The sequence below is a fragment of the Zingiber officinale genome, chromosome 1A, assembly GCF_018446385.1.
Source record: "Zingiber officinale cultivar Zhangliang chromosome 1A, Zo_v1.1, whole genome shotgun sequence".
Classification (NCBI taxonomy): domain Eukaryota; kingdom Viridiplantae; phylum Streptophyta; class Magnoliopsida; order Zingiberales; family Zingiberaceae; genus Zingiber; species Zingiber officinale.
In genome coordinates this window covers 144,610,598-144,630,272 of record NC_055987.1, presented here as the reverse complement: position 1 = coordinate 144,630,272, position 19,675 = coordinate 144,610,598, and the positions used below count along the sequence as shown (strand labels likewise).

At 45.8% G+C, this 19,675-nt stretch overlaps 2 protein-coding genes across 2 annotated transcripts; both read right to left on the bottom strand.

Annotated features, from left to right (window-relative positions):
* Positions 1-2,600: 2,600 nt before the first annotated feature.
* LOC122004511 lies at positions 2,601-3,086 on the bottom strand. Its single transcript, XM_042559390.1, has one exon. The coding sequence runs from the start codon at positions 3,084-3,086 to the stop codon at positions 2,601-2,603; it is 486 nt and encodes a 161-aa protein (XP_042415324.1).
* A 12,052-nt stretch (positions 3,087-15,138) lies between these two features.
* On the bottom strand, positions 15,139-16,159 carry LOC122004503 (glutathione S-transferase T3-like). The gene is made up of 2 exons (XM_042559381.1): positions 15,801-16,159; positions 15,139-15,694 (listed from the first exon to the last, which is right to left on the bottom strand). Exons 1-2 carry the CDS (start codon positions 16,157-16,159, stop codon positions 15,139-15,141), a joined length of 915 nt encoding a protein of 304 aa, XP_042415315.1.
* Between the last annotated feature and the right edge of the window lie 3,516 nt (positions 16,160-19,675).

The following is a 19,675-nucleotide window of genomic DNA, read 5'->3' as shown; positions in this document are numbered from 1 at the left end:
ACCTGATTTGGGCTCGGCCCGCGCATGCGTGTAGGCCCCCCTTTACTTTGCTAAGCAAGGATGGAAAAGCTCCATATATAAGGCCTTCCAACCTTTTTTGCTTAGCAATGTGGGACTAAATGCATACACACATGCATTGCCAAAACAACAACTAAACCAAAAAAAAAAATAGTTTGAATTAAAATACCAAACTCAACAGAGAAACTGCTTATGAATTTGTATCAAATACAAAGATAATAAATTAAAGCATAGATACAATATATAAAAGTAAACTCGTAGTCATGGTTCGAAAGTCCTAAGCGCAACGCACCCCTCCTGGAGCTTCCTTGGTCGCAAAGTTTCGCAATAGATTTTTTTCAAGCACAAAGTAGAAGAGAAGTATGGAATTGTTGTACTTAAACATAAAGCCTTCGTCTCCTTTTTAGAGTTGGATTAGATCCTTATCTAGATCAATTTTTATCTAGATGAAGTCATATCTGGATCAAACATTATCTTTATCCACATCATTTGGCTTATCCTTATCCTCGTCTAAATCATAAAGTTGAACTTGATCTTTTTCCACATCAGCTTCCATGTCAATTTCTTTGACAACTCAATAATCTGGTCAATCTAACCCAGTTGATTGACTGAAGCAATTTTTCCATCGACTAAACCAAGTCAAGTCACTGATTTGAGTCTGAACTCAAACCCAGTCAATCGAACTCAACCACTCTAGCAATCCCTTGGATTTGTCTACCAAACCCATTTGGTTTACCAAACTGCTGGTGCAATTGATTGAGTTGGTTTAAGTCTGATTAGACAAGAGTCAAGTCTGATTCACCCTAAACTTGGTTCAGTTGCGTCTGATTACATTTGTCTGCTCTTTATTTTGCTTTCAAGTACAGGTTCCTGCAAAACAACTATACAAAATACAAGCAAGCAACCTAGCTTAATCCTATATGTTTACCTAACCTACTAGGCTTACCTTTTGCTTGGAGTCAACTGCTCTAAAACTTTACCACCTAAAGTCTACTCCTTAGGATTTTATTGCCTAGGGTTCACTTCCATAGGATTTCTCTTTGCCAATCCTCCAGTCCTCCATACACACTTGGACTTACACTTACCTAACCTCTAGTTAGGATTAGTCACTTGATAGACTTCTCAAATGCTTAATCTCAAATTAGGACTTTACCTAACATCCAATTATGACTAGTCACTCAGTAGACTTCTCACCCACCTAACCTCCAATTATGACTTTTATTGCATAACCTCTAGTTAGAACTAGTCACTCGGTAGCCTTATTACTTGTCTAATCTCTAGTTAGGACTTTTCCTTTCCTAATCCCCAGTTAAGACTAGTCACTCGATGAACTTCTCACCTGCCTAACCTTCAGCTAGGATTTTCCCTTGTTAGTCTTTTGGTCCTGACTAGACTTTTCTTTTCTAGTCATCTAGTCAACTTTAACTTGACTAAACTTCACTCACATCCAAACATGAAGTCTTGTTTGGATCAACCCTTGGTCAAACTGACCAGACTTAGGTACATTGTCAAATATCAAAATTTTGGAGACTAATTACACCAATAATCTTTTTCTGTTTGATTTTTTATAATTTTCTTAAGTTAAGCTTAGGTCATAAGGGTGTTTATCAATCTAGGTGGGTTGATAAATATTTTAACTGAAATTTTTTCTCTCCCCTTGTCAATAGATATATATATATATATATATATATATATAAAAAGAGTTACCCTGTTGAACGGTTATTCTCTAACCCTTCTCGACATATCATTTATGAATTTATTATTTTTAAAAATATCCTTTCTGAAATTGTCTTTCAAAATATTTTTAAAAACATTTGACAAATATGGTAAAATCTTCTTGCAAAAATTTTGAAAATAGATTTTCAAATACTTTTTTAAACACGTTTTCAAAGCATAATTTTTAAGATTTTTAAATGAAATTTTACTGGTTTTTTTAAAAAGAAATTTTTAAAGATTTATAAAACTAATTTTTCATAAACTTTTGAAGAGCATGTTTTATCTTCTAATCAAGACTCCCCCTAATCTTGACAGACTCTTAAGAATCCTTCTTAATCATAAGAAAAACTTCTTAGAGCATCCACAATGCTCTAACATTATAACACTCACCACCTCATCAAAAAATATGGGGCCCACTGCCACATACTCGTTATAACAACATCCTTCTTTCACCCACATCCCTTTTAATGTTAATACTCATTATTCATGGGTCCCACCGTCCACTCACTCATTTTAACATTATATCATATTAAATATATATGTTTTAAAATATTTAAATTATTATTATTTTTAATAATAATCTTACGTTTAAAAATATAATTTTATTATCTTACAAAAATAATATTAATTTTTTAAATATATTTATTAAATAAAATAGATGTTTGTGAGAAAACGAAATTACAATGTTAGGAAAATGAAATTATAAAGTTGGAAAAACGAAATTACAACTGAACACCTAAAATTATAAAATTGGAAAAATGAAATTACAACTGAACACCTAAAATTATAAAGTTGGGAAAACGAAATTACAACTGAGCGGCTAAAATTACAAAGTTGGGAAAACAAAATTTATTTTAAATATGAATTCACGAATTGTTGTTGTATTGCCCCAGGATATGCTCAACTAAGTCGGCGCGAAGTTGGTGATGAACTTGAGTGTCACGTAGCTCAGAATTTGTTCGAAGATAATCCTGAAATCCTCGGTTTGAGCCATGGATAGGTTGTGCGGGTTCGTCACCTTCTTCGTTGTACCAATTTGTCACATGACCTCCCTCATCCTCAACAATCATATTATGCAAAATAATGCATGCTAACATGGTTTGTTTTAACTTTTTCCTATACCAATACCGAGTTGGACCTCTGACAATCGCCCATCGAGATCGGATCACCCCAAATGCCCGTTCAACATTTTTTCTTGCAGACTCCTGTCTTTCCTTAAACAACTTCCTCTTGGGATCCTCCGGGCAAGGAAAAGCCTTAACAAAAGTAGCCCACTCGCGATATATTCCATCTGTTAGATAATAGCCCTTCGTATATGCAGTGTCGTTCACCGTGAAATTAATCTCCGGCATATTTCCTTGCAAGACGTCGTTGAATATGGGAGATTCATATAACACGTTAATATCGTTACGTGAACCGATAACCCCAAAAAATGCATGTTATATCCATAAGTCATGAGACGCGACCGCTTCAAGTATGATTGTTGGTGACCCATGTCCCCTTGTAAATTGACCTTTCCAAGCAACTGGACAATTTTTCCATTTCCAGTGCATACAATCAAGGCTACCTAACATGCCAGGAAAGTCATGTCTCTCATCATGCATTTGAAGAAGACATTGAACATCATCGACATTTGGCCTTCTCAAGTACCTATCACCAAATATTTCAACAACGTATTCGCAGAACTTGAAAAGGCACCTAATGGCAGTTGATTGACCCATACGTAGGTACTCGTCAAGATCATCGGCGGGGACTCCGCAAGCTAGTTGACGAATCGCAGCGGTGCATTTTTGTAGTGGTGGCAACCCTTTTCTTCGTACAGCATCGTCCCTTTGTTGAAAAAATGTTGAATGATTCTCTAATGCATTCACTATGCGGAGGAATAACTCTCTTCACATTCGAAATCGTCTTCAAAATATTTCATCGTGATACACCGGGGTTATAGAGAAATAATCATTGATGAGCCTCTTATGCCCGACTTCACGATTTCTTTGGATGAACCTTCTTCTGCGTGTGTCCCTCCTCTGATATGCTTCCATAAGTTGTTGGTGTTGTTGAAGAACCAATAACATCAGTTCTTCGCCCGAATCATAAGCTTGCTCATCGATTTCAACATGGACTTCGTCTTCGCTTGTCGAGCTGGAACTTGAGCTAGAGCTGCCTGTAGAATGAGACATTTTTGGAGAAAACATGTTTTAGTATATGTGTTTGAGAAATGGTATGATAGTCTATATATATTGTTTTTCTCATGCAACGGCTAGTTTGCAATGACTAGTGATCCTGTCCGAACGCTGACTCAATGGACGCTAGGCACGTGGCGCTCTCCTAATCAATGACGTGGGCCTCCGGCTAGTCGTACGAAGCTCTGGCCGACCTGCACAGAAGTCGGGCCGGGAAGGGGTTCCCGGCGGCGACCCTCCGACGCTCAAGTCAGGCAAGCAGATGGTGGAAAAAGTAGCTCCAAAGGTCTTGAACGCGTACCTCCGGCGAAGTCTGCGGCTCTTTATATAGAGCGGTGAAAGAGCTTCTACACGCCCACTGAGGCGCGTACGTGTCCGCAGCCCATACCTCGGTATGTGTTTGTCAGAAAGCTTACCTGACGTCATACTGCAACAGTCCCATCGCGCCTTCGATGGGACAACAGGACACCCCGTTGTCAGACTAGGAGTATGGCTTAGCCATACGACTTGACGGCTGTCAGCAGATGTTCCTGTCCCTATTTACCCACCGCCGGCCAGGACGTCCATCCGGCCGGCTAGACGAAGAGCGCCGTCCGGAAGGCTTTAATTCCCTGCGCCAGCCGGGCGGCGCGCCCATTACATCCTGCCTTCTCTTAGGCCTTCCGCTCGGTCATTATTTACTGTTTCATTGAGCGTCGGAACCCCGATCCCTGTCAGGGCGCCTTTTACTATCAGATGTTTACTGGCAGACCGATCGGCTCACCCTTTTCTCATGAGTCCGGTCGGCTCACCCTTCTTCGACGGACCACCTGGCCTTTTGACCTCCACGTGGCGTTGACCCCTTGTTAAGGGGTCCCGAGCTCTTACCACCGGATCACTTGCCTTCCCCTCGAGTCTAGTCGAAGGAGGCAAAGTCCGACTGACTGGACTGCCGATCTGACTGAGCAATGATCACTGCATTAGGCCGCTCGGCCAGGCATAGGGATACTCATCCGTTCGGCGGTATCTTGTCCGTGCCTTGTGTTCTCTTGGAATCCATGTCTGATGCTCTCCCCTACTACCCATCACATGCGCTGTGCACGGTAAGGGGAGCTCATTAAATGCGGTCAGTATCCTGCTGACACGTGGCGATCGTGCGTTTGTCAGCGTATGGCGGTGGCGTCACTTCCGATAGGACAGCCGCCGTTTGAAATGAACGGCTAGATGACGACCTCGATATCAGCGACCTGGATTGGACGGCTGAAATTAATAGCGGCCGCCCTTATAAAGCTCCGACTTCCGCTTTCTGCCGCATTTCGGCCTCATCTCCTCCCGACGTTTCGCTGCTCCTTTTTTCTCCGGCGACCTTGCGTTCCGGCTCTCCGGCGACCCCACAGCTTCTTCCGATCATCTCCCTTGCCCGTAAGACTTCCTCTTCCTTGCCGCCTCTCCTTTCTTCTCTCTATTAGCTATTTCTTTTATCATCCCGCACTCTTTCCTAGTTTTATTTCTCCTTCCTTCCATCACACGTCCATCCCTGGCCTTATACCATGACCAATACCTCACAGCCGACCGGCGATGCTCCGGGTCTTTGGTATTCGACCATGGAAAGCCGGTTCGACGAGGAGGACGCCTTGCGCCTCACTCAAACCTATGATCTGCCGACCGACCACCAAATAGTATTAGCCACACCGGCCGATCGGCCTCATGAACCGCCGCCCGACACCGTTCTATTCTTCTGAGACCAATTTTTGGCCGGGCTACGCTTTCCACCCCACAAGTTCTTCTTACAAATCTGCAATTATTTTCGCATTCCGCTCGGCCAGGTAGTCCCTAACTCCATTAGGCTGTTGAGCGGAGTGATAGTCCTTTTTAAACTGAACAACATCCCCCTCGACCCTAAGATTTTTCACTACTTTTCTTATCCCAAGCAAGCCGAGTGGGGTACCTTTATTTTCCAATCTAGGATAGGTTTCGTCCTTTTTGATAATATGCCAAGCTCCATCAAACATTGGAAGGAGCACTTTTTCTATGTGCGTTTTCCCGAGCTGCCAACTTTTCGTACCAAGTGGCAGACGGCGATGCCGGCGCAACCGGAGCTCGGCAAATTTAGAGGTGATGCGGCTTACCTTTATGCGGCCGAGCGGTTGGTGGGTCAGCGCTATCACATTGACAAGCTGCTCCTCCCAGGAGTAATGTATATATTCGGCCTGTCTTCCACCCCAGCCGATCTGCCTTGCAGCATGAGTAAGCGATTCTCATCCCTCCTTTTTCTTTTGTTCTAATTGATTTAATCTTTGTTTCTGCAGCTGAAGTTATGTGGCGCGCTAAGGCAACCGAGAAGCTCAAATTGAAAGCTGCTCAGATTGAGGCGGTGAAGAACAAGGAGGTCGCCGAGCGGGGCCTTGATCCAGCCGATCCGACCGGCGAATTAGGCGAGGGGACCCAGGATGCCCCTGAAGCCTTAGCAGCTACTACCTCTCACGACGAGGCAGCGGGTGGCACAGAACCTTCTACCCAAGCCGAGGTGGAGGGTCGTTCGGCCGATGATGTTCCGCTACTCACTCGGAAGCGCCGACGACCGGAATCTGCATCTGCCTCAATTCCACTTGATGAGCCACAGCCCGAGCGGGGCGCGGATGCTCCGTTGTTGTCCGGGACGGTTTCCCTAGAGAGTACCCCGACCCCACATGGCTCTCCAAGGGCAAGCTCTGAGGTGCCGCCGTCCAGCCCTTCAAGAACTCTGCGTCGTATCAGGCGTTTGGGCGAGCTTCCTTCCTCGTCCACCGGTGGGCCATCCGGTAAGGCCGATGCTTCTCAGGGCGAGCCGAGCGGCCCGAATTTAATTAAAACCGTCCTGCGCCTCCCCTCAGAGGAATACATGGCTGCTGTTGATCGGCCAGTGGTCCCCGAGCAGCAGATCACCTTGACGGCCCTCTTGCAAAAGCTTGGGAGGACGCTCGGCGCCGAATAAAAGCGATGACCCCCGGGCAGCTCGGCGACAGCAACCTTCAACAGGCCACCGGGGTATGCTCTTTTTCTTTGTTCGTGTATTTGAATTAAGTTTTTAACCTGTTCACTTTTGCTCGTAGAACTGGGTGGGGCAAATTGCCGTTAGCAATCGGTTGGCCGAGCTGGAGGATGAGTTGAAAAAACTTAAGGCCGCGGGAGACAGCCGACAGTCGACGGCCGCTCTGGAGAAGGCCAAAAAATTACTGGAAGCCGAACGGAAACGAGCTTCCGATCTAGCGAGCAAGGTCGTTCGGCTCGAAGCGATGGTCAAACAACGAGATAAGGAGATCAAGACGGCGACCACCCGGAAGCGCCAGGCCATCGATGACATGGACCGAATGAAGGTGGATATCAGAGGGCTGGAGCAACGCATCAAGGATCTGGATGCTCTTCTGGCCACCGAGAAGGAGAGCCGCTTGGCTGATTTGCTCAAATTCGAAGGGGATTTAAAGGATCTCCAGGCTACTAATGATGCTACCCAGGCCACGCTTAAAGAGTATCAGGACGGGGAGTCGGCTCGTTCTGACGAAGTGAGGAAGGCGTTTGTCCGCTCGGACGAATTCGGAGAGAAGTTCACCGACAAGATTTCCCTCACCTTCGAAGAAGCGATTAAGGCGGCGGTAGATTATTTGAAGACTAAAGGCCACCTTCCCGCCGAGCTGACCATCCCCCCAGAGGATCTGGCTAATGTGATGGGCGCCATTCCTGATGCCCTTTTTGATTTTGACGCATGAGGAGTGTATTTTATTCACCTTTTTGTATCTTCGCCGTTCGGCAAGACTGATTTTCGCTGTAACTTCTTTTGTTTGCCTAGTATTTGGCGTAAATAGACCATCTTTCTGTTCTTGTCACCTTTGTTTTGGGAAGAAAATTTTCTTTCGTTTTGTGTGAAGTGTTCTTTAAAACTCCTCCGCTCGGCTTCACGCTCTAACATGGACCCAAGCCGCCTGCCTTCAATAACGTCTTTCGCCACGCCATTAAGCAGTCGTTCGGCGCGCGAACGTCACTCGTTCACTTGCTCGCATTTTTAACTCCGATTAACCATCTTTTGCTTCGCGCCTTACCTCAAAGGGGTTTTCGCTAGATTTTCGCAATGCGAGCCGCTCGGACATTTATAGACGCCGGCTCGTCTCTCGATATTTAACGTCGGAGCTCGACGGTCTTCCGCTTGGACGTTTATAGACGCCGGCTCGTCTCTCGATATTTAACGTCGGAGCTCGACGGTCTTCCGCTCGGACGTTTATAGACGCCGGCTTGTCTCTCGATATTTAACGTCGGAGCTCGATGGTCTTCCGCTCGGACGTTTATAGACGCTGGCTCGTCTCTCGATATTTAACGTCGGAGCTCGACGGCCTTCCGCTCGGACGTTTATAGACGCCGCCTCGCCTCTCGATTTAACGCCTGAGCTCGACGGTCTCCGCCGGACGCTTATAGACGCCGCTCGCCTCGATATTTAACGCCTGAGCTCGACGGTCTTCCGCCGGACGCTTATAGATGCCGGCTCGCCTCGATATTTAACGCCTGAGCTCGACGGTCTTCCGCCGGACGCTTATAGACGCCGCTGCCTCGATATTTAACGCCGAGTCGACGGTCTTCCGCCGGACGCTTATAGACGCCGCTCGCCTCGATATTTAACGCCGAGCTCGACGGTCTTCCGCCGGACGCTTATAGACGCCCGCTCGCCTCTCGATATTTAACGCCGGAGCTCGACGGTCTTCCGCCGGACGCTTATAGACGCCACTGCCTCGATATTTAACGCCGAGCTAGACGGTCTTCCGCCGGACGCTTATAGACGCCGCCTGCCTCGATATTTAACGTCAGAGCTCGACGGTCTTCCGCTCGGACGTTTATAGACGCCGGCTCGTCTCTCGATATTTAACGTCGGAGCTCGACGGTCTTCCGCTCGGACGTTTATAGACGTCGGCTCGTCTCTCGATATTTAACGTCGGAGCTCGACGGCCTTTACGGCTAACTTCGATACTGCCGATCGGCGAAACCCTTGGCCATCCTTTGAATTAATTTCGCTTCCTGCATTACAAGGACACGGTCGACTAGCATATACACAAAAATGAGTTACATTCGTGCACCTTTCATCCAGCTCGATAAGGCTGGAGATGATTTGCACTCCACGGTCGATCCAGATACCGCCCGTCTTCATCCTCCAAATAATATGCGCCCGAGCGGAGCTTTTCAATAACCTTGAAGGGGCCCGCCCACGGTGCCTCCAATTTGCCGACATCGCCGACCGGCTTGACTTTCTTCCAGACAAGATCGCTGACCTGGAATGATCTGGGGATTACACAGCGGTTGTAATTTTGCTTCATCCGTTGCCGGTACGCCATCAGCCGGACGGACGCCTTGGCTCTTTCTTCTTCGACCAGATCCAGCTCCATGTTCCTCCGCTCGGCGTTGCCCTCATCATAGCTTTGGACCCGAGCGGATTCGACTCCGACTTCAACAGGAATGACCGCTTCGCCGCCATACACCAGATGGAAAGCCGTGACGCCCGTCCCCTCCTTTGGAGCCGTTCGGATGACCCATAAGACGTCCGGCACTTCATCTACCCAACTTCCTCCCAAATGGTCGAGCCGAGTGCGTAGAATGCGAAGAATTTCCCGATTGGCTACTTCGGCTTGACCGTTGCTCTGGGGATAAGCCACGGACGTGAAGTGTTGCTCGATGTCGTAGCTTTTGCACCAATCCTCTAGCATCTTCCCTGTGAATTGCCGCCCATTGTCGGAAACCAATCGGCGAGGGATGCCGAACCGACAGATGATGTGTTGCCAGATAATTTTTTTGACCATCTGTTCGATGATCTTGGTTAGCGGCTCGGCCTCCACCCACTTGGAAAAATAATCAACCGCCACTAGCAAAAATTTTCGCTGCCCGGTCGCCATCGGAAATGGACCGACAATATCCATTCCCCATTGATCGAACGGACATGAAACTGTTGATGCCTTCATTTCCTCTGCCGGTCGGTGGTTGAAGTTATGGTACTTCTGGCATGAGAGGCACGTCGACACTGTCCGAGCGGCGTCTGCTTGTAAAGTCGGCCAAAAGTATCCAGCTAGCAGGATCTTCTTAGCTAGTGCTCGTCCGCCCAGATGTCCTCCGCACGATCCTTGATGTACTTCTTGGAGGATGTAAGCCGAGTCCTCCGAGCTCACGCATTTCAACAACGAGCGTGAGAAAGCCTTTTTGTAAAGTTGATCGCCGATGAGTGTGAACCGACCGGCTCTCCTCCTTAGCAGCTGGGCTTCATACTCATTGGATGGTGTGGCGCCCGAGCAGAGGAACTCTATGATGGGTGTCCGCCAGTCGCTTGGAAATGTGAGGCCTTCCATCCGGTCGACGTGCGCCACCAACAGTACTTTTTCAATTGGCTGCTGAATAGCGACCGGCGTTATTGAGCTCGCGAGTTTGGCTAACTCATCAGCTGCTTGATTTTCTGCTCTGGGTATCTTCTGGACAACAACTTCTCTAAAATCGGCTTTGAACTTCTCGAAGGCTTCAGCGTAGAGCTTGAGCCGAGCATTATTGATTTCGAAGGTACCAGAGAGCTGCTGAGCGGCCAACTGCGAATCTGAGTGAAGCGTTACCCGACCGGCTCCCACATGCCGGGCAGCCTGCAAGCCAGCTATGAGGGCCTCATACTCTGCTTCATTGTTGGTAGCTTTATAATCCAGCCGGACGGATAAGTGCATCTTTTCTTCTTGAGGGGAGAGCAACAATATTCCAATCCCGCTTCCGAGCCGATTGGACGACCCATCCACATATATTCTCCACATACCTTCCGGCTCCGGCCTTTGCACCTCAGTCACAAAATCGGCCAAGGATTGCGCTTTGATCGCCGAGCGGGGATGGTATTGGATGTCGAATTCACTTAACTCTGTCGTCCACCTGATGAGCCGCCCGGACGCTTCTGGGTTTAGTAACACACGGCCGAGCGAGCTATTTGTTTTAACAATGATGGTATGCGCGAGGAAGTATGGACGAAGGTGCCGAGCTGCAAGGACCAGAGTGAAAGCCAGCTTCTCGAGCCCAGTGTAGCGAGATTCAGCATCTTTTAAAATGTGACTAAGGAAATACACAGGCTCTTCTCCGCTCGCCCTCACTAAAGCCGAGCCGATTGCATGCTCAGTTGAAGACAAGTACATATAAAGTGGCTCACCCGCAGTCGGCTTGGCTAATACCGGGAGAGAGTTCAGATATGCCTTCAAGTCTTCGAATGCCCGGTCGCATTCTTCGTCCCAGTGAAATTTTGTAGCCTTGCGTAAGATCTTGAAAAAAGGAAGGCTCCGGTCGGCGGTTTTGGAGATGAATCTGGACAGAGCGGTTATCCGACCGGTCAAACGCTGCACCTCCCTGGTATTTCTTGGAGGCGGCATATCTTGTAGAGCTTTCACCTTGCTGGGATTTGCTTCGATGCCCCGCTCGGTCACTATGTACCCCAAGAAACGTCCTCCTTTTGCTCCGAATAGGCACTTCTGGGGATTTAGCTTGACTCCATATTTGTGTAGCGTTCGGAAGGTTTCTTCCATGTCCTTGAAGAGATCGGCCGCTTGGACGGACTTAATGAGAATGTCGTCCACATAAACTTCTAGATTTCGCCCAATCTGCTCTCTGAATACTTTATTCATCAATCGCTGATATGTGGCCCCCGCATTCTTCAATCCGAACGACATCAGATTATAGCAATAAGTGTCGTCGGCCGTCACGAAGCTGACTTTTTCTTGATCTTCACGGGCGAGCGGCACTTGGTGATAGCCCTGGTAGGCGTCGAGCATACAGATTAATTCACAGCCGGCCGTAGAGTCCACCATCTGATCTATCCGGGGCAGAGGATAAAAATCTTTCGGGCAAGCTTTGTTTAGATCCCGAAAATCTATGCACACTCTCCACTTGTTGCCTGGCTTGGAGACTAATACTACGTTAGCCAACCAGCTCGGGAACTGCACTTCGCGTATATGGTCGGCCTCCAGAAGTTTTTCCACCTCCGCTCGGATGATGGAATTCTGCTCGGCGCTGAAGTCCCTTTTTCTTTTCTTTACTGGCCGTGCGTCCGGTCGAACATGTAGCTCATGCTGCGCTATGCTCGGCGAAATTCCGGGCAGCTCATGTGTCGACCAGACGAAGACATCATGATTTCTTTGGAGGCATTGGATCAGCTCCTCTTTCTGCTTCTCCTCCAGATCGGACGCAATAAAAGTCGTGGCCTCCGATCGGGTTGGGTGAATCTGCACTTCCTCTTTTTCTTCATAAATTAAAGAGGGTGGCTTTTTGGTGATGGAGTTTACCTCGATCCGGGGCGCCTTCCGAGCGGAATTGGCTTCTGCTCGGACCATCTCGATGTAGCATCGCCGAGCTGCTAGCTGATCTCCCCGTACTTCTCCCACTTTGTCCTCCACGGGGAACTTGATCTTCTGATGGAAGGTTGAGACGACCGCTCGGAATTCGTTGAGCGCCAGTCGTCCCAAAATGACATTGTAGGACGAGGGAGAGTCGACCACCGCAAAGTTTGTTGTCCTTGTCCTCCTGAGCGGCTCTTCTCCCAGCGAGGTAGCCAGCCGGATCTGTCCGACCGGCTGAACTTCGTTACCCGTAAACCCGTAGAGCGGAGTTGTCATGGGAAACAGCTCGGCTCGATCAATTTGCAACTGATCGAACGCCTTCTTGAATATGATGTTGACTGAGCTCCCTATGTCAACAAACACGCGGTGAATAGTGTAATTGGCTATTACCGCTTTGATGAGCAGAGCATCGTCGTGGTGTACTTCAACTCCTTCCAAGTCCCCGGGCCCGAAACTAATTTCGGGTCCTTCCGCTCGTTCTCGGCTACACATGAATCTGAGTGCCGGACGCCGCCTTTCTAGCTCGGTTGGAGTCTCCTCCGGCCGCCCGCCAAGAATAACGCTGATCTCGCCGGAAGTATTGCTTTATTTTCCTTCTTCCGAGCGAACGGCCGAGACCGCTCTCGGATGCTCGCGATTCTCCCGCATTGGAGAACGATGCCGATCGGGAGTCTGTTGTCGGCTATCAGCTCGCGTCCCATCGGCTTCATGAGTTCTCTGTTGCCTGTCGACCGAGGGAGACCGTCGTAGCATTCCGGCACGGGATGAGCCACGAAGGGAAGACTTCGACAATCCTTGTGTTGTGCGTATCCGTCCGGTGGAAGGAACATCGTGGTCCATCTCTTCTTTGGCTTGGGCGGGCTACCTCTTGCACATGGGACTTGGCGTGGGGGGATCGGATTGCTTCGCCCTTGGTCCTCTAGGCGGCTGATTAGCGGCGTGCTGTTTCCGCTCGGCAGGAGGAGCCCGCTTCTTTTTTTCTGCCGCTTGCGCTTCTTCCACGTTGATGTATTCGTTAGCCCGGTGTAGCATGTGATCGTAATCTCGGGGCGGCTTTCGGATGAGTGATCGAAAAAATCCCCATCCACTAGGTCTTGTGTGAAGGCATTCATCATGGTTTCCGGGTGGCCGTTGGAATATCCTCGCCACTTTGTTGAATCGCCGGATGTAAGCTCGGAGCGATTCACGGCTTCTTGATGGCGAACAGCTCACGCCGCTTTTACGTAGCGCCTACCGCTTGCAAATGGTGGAGGAAGGCCGTCGAAGTCCTTAAAGCTTGTGATGGATCCGTCCGCAACCTCCGAAACCACCGCTGAGCCGATCCCGAGAGAGTGGTAAGAAAACTCGACTTTACTCCATCTCGCATTGATGGAGAGTAGTCAGTTATCGAACTTACCTGATGATCATCCGGTCCGTTGTCCCATTATACTCGCCGATCGTCGGAGGCACATAGTGCTTCGGCAGAGGATCTCTCAGAATAGTCTCTGAAAATTAGCGATTAATCCTCTCGGGTGATGCGTCCGCTCGGGGGGCTTTCCCCTTTCTGTCATCTCGTCTAGGCATCTCATCCGAAGAAGATCCCCTATCTCTATGAGCTGGTACGGCTTCAGGGGTGCGGAATAGGGCTTGATGAAATGCAACGGTGGCCGGTGGTGCTTCCGCTCGACCACCAGACGCTGATGTTGCTTGCTGCTCCGACCGCTCGGCTGTGGCTTTCTGTTTTTGCTCCACGAGCTTGGCGGCCCTTATCTCGATCAGAGCGTCGAGTTCCTCGTTCGAAAGCGTCACCATGTGTTGTCGTCCAGCCTCGTCCATTGCTTCCGATCGGATGCAGGAGCGTTCCCACAGACGGCGCCAATTTGATCCTGTCCGAACGCTGACTCAACGGACGCTGGGCACGTGGCGCTCTCCTAATCGATGATGTGGGCCTCCGGCTAGTAGTACGAAGCTCTGGCGGACCTGCACGACCCTCCGACGCTCAAGTCAGGCAAGCAGATGGTGGAAAAAGTAGCTCCAAAGGTCTTGAACGCGTACCTCCGGCGAAGTCTGCGGCTCTTTATATAGAGCGGTGAAAGAGCTTCTACACGCCCACCGAGGCGCGTACGTGTCCGCAGCCCATACCTCGGTATGTGTTTGTCAGAAAGCTTACCTGACGCCATACTGCAACAGTCCCATCGCGCCTTCGATGGGACAACAGGACACCCCGTTGTCAGACTAGGAGTATGGCTTAGCCATACGACTTGACGGCTGTCAGCAGATGTTCCTGTCCCTATTTACCCACCGCCGGCCAGGACGTCCATCCGGCCGGCTAGACGAAGAGCGCCGTCCGGAAGGCTTTAATTCCCTGCGCCGGACGGGCGGCGCGCCCATTACGTCCTGCCTTCTCTTAGGCCTTCCGCTCGGTCATTATTTACTGTTTCATTGAGCGTCGGAACCCCGATCCCTGTCAGGGCGCCTTTTACTATCAGATGTTTACTGGCAGACCGATCGGCTCGCCCTTTTCTCATGAGTCCGGTCGGCTCACCCTTCTTCGACGGACCACCTGGCCTTTTGACCTCCACGTGGCGTTGACCCCTTGTTAAGGGGTCCCGGGCTCTTACCACCGGATCAACTAGTATGCAACGTCGCATTGCAACGGCTAATTTGCAACGGTAAGTTTGTAATGCCTAGTTTGCAACGGCTAATTTCCAACGGTTAGTTGTAACAACTAGTTTCCAACGACTAGTTCTAACAGCTAATTTCCAACGACTTGTTTATAATGACTATTTTACAAAATTATAATAATTAAAAATCACATTAATCGAAATGAGAAATACAATAATTAAAAATTACAATCACTCGAAAATATAATAATACTAGAAAATGAACGTTAAGTAAATAATTTAGATATTCCATCTTGACCTAATATCCTTGCATAGGCATTCATGTATGATAAGCTGCTCCTTTGTCATCTGCGAGGTGTCTTTGTTCAATATTTTGTACTCCTTCAACTTCAAGCGACGATTCTTAGCTTCAGATTTGGACAATACAGCTTTTGCCTTAATCTCCTCTATTTCGAGTTGTTTTTGTTTCAAATCGACTTCGGACTTCTTCACGCTTGCATACTCGGTGAACTTTGTGATAATATTGTTGTAGTTTACTGTCAGATCCTCCATGGTCGATTTTACTTTGTCTTTTCCCTTTCTTTTTGCTGCCTTTTGCCCCATTGGATGATTATCTTCATAATCCATGTCTATACTCACATCTTGATTGGAGGAGGTGTTGCTTGCTCCCGACTCTGAGGTCCTCGTCTTCTTTGTCACCATAAAATGATCAGTGGACTGTGGAGTAAACATTGGACGATCTTTGACAATTCTCCACACATGTTCAAGATTGAATGCAACACCATTGTTTTCGGATAGATATTTTTCGTACGCAAACCTCAATATATCTTCATCACTGTGACCACTTCGATATGAACTATAAATACTATTGTAATTTGCGTTGAATCGATATACTTTCTTTTGGATTGTATTGTGCCAATGTGACCGTATAACATTTACACCTAGTTTTTGAACCTAGGGGAAGATTCTCATTGTAGTAGCTTGCAACCCGTCCCCAAAAAGCATTCGTCTTTTGATCATTGTCGATTATTGGATCATCATTGATAGTGACAAAACTTCTCGCTAAGACCTCGTCTTCAACCTTTGTCCAACTTGAACGCTTTCTTGTACCCTCATCATTTGAAACCGCCTTTTCTAAATTAACCACCTCAATTGGGGATTCATGGTCGGAAAGTTGAGTCTCCGGGACAAAAGTCGGAGTTACAGGTTCATTCGACATCGAAGGAGTGAAAGACATACCAGTTGTGTGCGGGGTACCATATCCATGAACAACCGACGGCGTGAAATACGGATGACTCATGTTTTGCCAATATTCGGCTGGAAGCGGTTGATATGGACCTCAAGGGGCATAATTCAGATGATTCATAGAATTTCCAAAACCTTGAAAATTTTGAAGATTTTGTGGAGGAAACGACATATTGGGAAATGAATGTGGGTATTGATAATTGATGGAATTTGTGGATTTTGGGAAGATGAATATTCTTGCGAGTTGTTTGTAGAATTCAAGAAATTTGTAAAAAATACCCTATTATTTTCATCCATTTCGGATAGAAAATAAGATGGTAGGAACTTGAAAAAAATAGATGGGGAGAGAATTTAGAGAGTAGAATTGAAAGAGTAGTGAGTTGGAATGAAAATATGTGTGCATATTGATAGTTATTTACAAATGAAATTTTGAACTAGCCGTTAACTAGCCGTTAAAAAGTAACCGTTAAATAACTAGCCGTTATTTAATTTTTAATTTAAAAATGTAAAGCTGTTATTTAAAAAAGTCATTATTTAAAAATTTATATTTAAAAAACCGTTGCACTAGCCGTTATTAAAAAAATAAAAAAAAAGTTTACACATGGGGTGGGCCCGCCCTAGCCCACCCCATGAACGCTTGAACGCATTCAAGCGTTTTAACGCCACGTTAGCAGCTGCAACGCGGCATTAAACGCACAGTCGCGTTATAACGTGGCGTGAATGCCACGTTGCAGATGCTCTTATATGTCTTAGGGATTGATCCAAATAAAAAAAAAGCAATTCACGTATATTTTTCAAAATATATATTTTAAAGTTACTTTTCAAAATATTTTTTTAAAGACTTTTCAAAATGTTTTTCAAGACCTTTTTTTTTAAAACAAAAAGTTTCTAGATTTTTCAAATAATTTTCAAAAACATTTGAATAATTTTCAAATTTACCTCCCTTTAACTTAACATACTCTAGTTATCCTTATTAACCACAAAGAAATCTACCTGAGTGTCTAGGGGGTTGGTTCTAGTGTTGACCTAAGGATTCTGTGTCTAAGTATTGGTTAACTAATTTCCAAAAAATATAAATTTTTAAAAAATATATCTATATATAGTGATCTCGTCCGAAAGCTGAGTCGATGGATGCTGGGGATATGACGCTCCTGTTGACTGGTCGAAAACTCTGAAGGCGTAAATCTACCGCTGATGTGGACTTGCAAGCACAAAGCCGAATCGGGGAGAGGTTCCCCGACGATGGCCCTCCGACGCTCAAGTAAGATCTCCGGTGGAAAGAAGTAGAGCAAAGAAGAAACGAGAACTGTAGCTACATTAAAGAAGTGAGCATACATCCGTCGAAGTCTAAGGTCCTTATATAGGACTACCCAGAGGCGCATGCGCGCTCCCCGAGGTGTGCACGCTCCTCAAAGCATACCTGGAATGAACGTGTCAGAAAAGCGTGTATGCCGCCATACCTTAGTAGCACGAGCATATTCCTGACGTGACAGTGGAAGCTTCCACCGTACGATTTTCTATCTGACCATGTCGTCGACCATGCTGTATGTTGACGACACTGGTTTCTAAGAAGATATCGTCAGCTGCTCCTTTCGTCTTTTACCGGGCCGAGCGAAGGGACCGCTCAGCTAATGCCTTTCGGGCGACACCGTGGTCGGGCCGAGCGAGGTGTCCGCTCAGCCAATCATCCTATTGTCCCAGCTCCGTCTGGCCGAGTGAAGATACCACATCTGCCAGGTCGTAGCTGCGTTACCTGTTCGACAGGGGGGGGCGTCAGCCCTCATTCCTCACTGCTAAAGTCATGCTTGAGTCTTCTGAGCGTCGACAGCTCGACATTAGGTCGAGATGTGATGCGGAAACGGACACACATGCCCGCTCGGTCGGATGCTCTTGACGTTGACCGTTGACTTTGACCCCCCACGTGCCCCGCCTTCTTACTACCGGATCATATAGTATGTTGTCAATCTACTTGATTTAAAATTCAAGTTTGAATTGGAAGATTATTTGACATTATGTTAGATTCAGGTTTAACCATTAATTAAATAAGTTCACATTTTAGGTTTTAACTTCTAAGTTATGGCAAGACACAAGATCTTTCTGGGATATTAGAGTAATAACCAATTCTTGACAAACCTTACTCATGAAACTCTAGTCTAACTAGTCTAGGATGTGACAAGATAGTTTCAATTAGTTCCACTTGGTTAAGTAAACTAAATAGGATACTCTTTATCTCACTTGACTACATAGATCAAGCTTCCTTAATTTACTATCATATCACCTTCACCTGATACTATGTTAGGCAAGAATCAAACTGTTTTTTTCCTATCTAGCTATTCTAGATTAAGTAATTAATATAAGACAACTAGCATGAATGATATTACATTTATCAATATAAAATAACTAAGCATGGTAATTATGCATCGATCAATTAAGTCAAATAATTATTAATTATTTTCGCATAATATCAAATTCTCAATTTGACCTATTTCTTCTGTACCCGCGAACATGTCAACCCATTTTGACAAATTTAACTTCTTATTAATTTTATTATTTCATTGGGTAGAATTTTATTAATTAGTTCCATAATTATAAGATATATTATTATAATAATTTAATTTTGGATATTTTAAATTTAAATTTGACTCACTAAAATGTATAACTTTAATTTCTTGAATTATGGTAATTAATTTCAATTTTTTTGTCAAGTTAAATTTTAAAATTTTGGATTTAACATTCTTTCATAATTAAATGGTCCTGGATGAGAATCTTTTAATTTTGGATTTAGATTTAACTTGTTAAAATTTGTGAATTTATTTTCTTGATTTTTAGTATTTAATTTAAAATTTTTCATATTTAATTTTATATTTTTAAAATTATTTATTATTTAATAATTAAAGGGTACTTTAAAATTTAAGACTTAGTTTTGAGTATTTATTATTTAAATTTGAATTACAATATCTGGCATAGCAATCAGTGATGGGTGCTCATAGTGGTTAGGGTCGAGGGATGCGAAGGGGAGGTTCGGGAATTCACAAGGAAATGAAGGATAGGGCTACGAACTCATTTGGAATGCTTTCAAGTCTCTCCGACCACCTTAGATTGAGAGCATGGAGAATGGGGATAATTTGGCGCGGTAAATATGACTCTATTAGGAAGCACTTCTTTCTTGAATTATCCGTTCTAGAGTCTGGTGTTGAGAGGTTCCTATTAGAAGGGGCTCGTTTGTTCCCAAGCGCCTTTAGCTGTTGCTTTCTTGTCTGCTTGGAATTGACTAGTTTTCTTAATTCTTTTGCTCTCCCTCGGTGCCGTACTTATATTTGTTTCGGGTATGAGATAGGGACTGAAGTATATAAGAAGCTGGTCCCTTACCCGAATTCCAGAGAAGATCATTCGTACCATCAATTCTAAAAAAAAGGGTTTGTATTATTTAATTCTAATTTATTTTCTAACCTAATTAATTTTAAAATAATTGAATTTATATTTTTAAAATTATTTTCATTATTTTGATTATTAATTAAATTTATTAGATTTGTTTATTTTAATCAAATGAATTAAAAATATCATTAAGATT

What these genes read in the sequence shown, in the direction of transcription:
- LOC122004503 (XM_042559381.1), bottom strand. Translation starts at nt 16,159, where the DNA reads ATGAGTCATCCGTATTTCACGCCGTCGGTTGTTCATGGATATGGTACC. An exon ending in CCCCTAGGTTCAAAAACTAG is followed by an intron (nt 15,695 to 15,800) that starts GTGTAAATGTTA and finishes AAGTGGTCACAG; the next exon opens with TGATGAAGATATATTGAGGT.
- LOC122004511 (XM_042559390.1), bottom strand. Translation starts at nt 3,086, where the DNA reads ATGCCGGAGATTAATTTCACGGTGAACGACACTGCATATACGAAGGGC.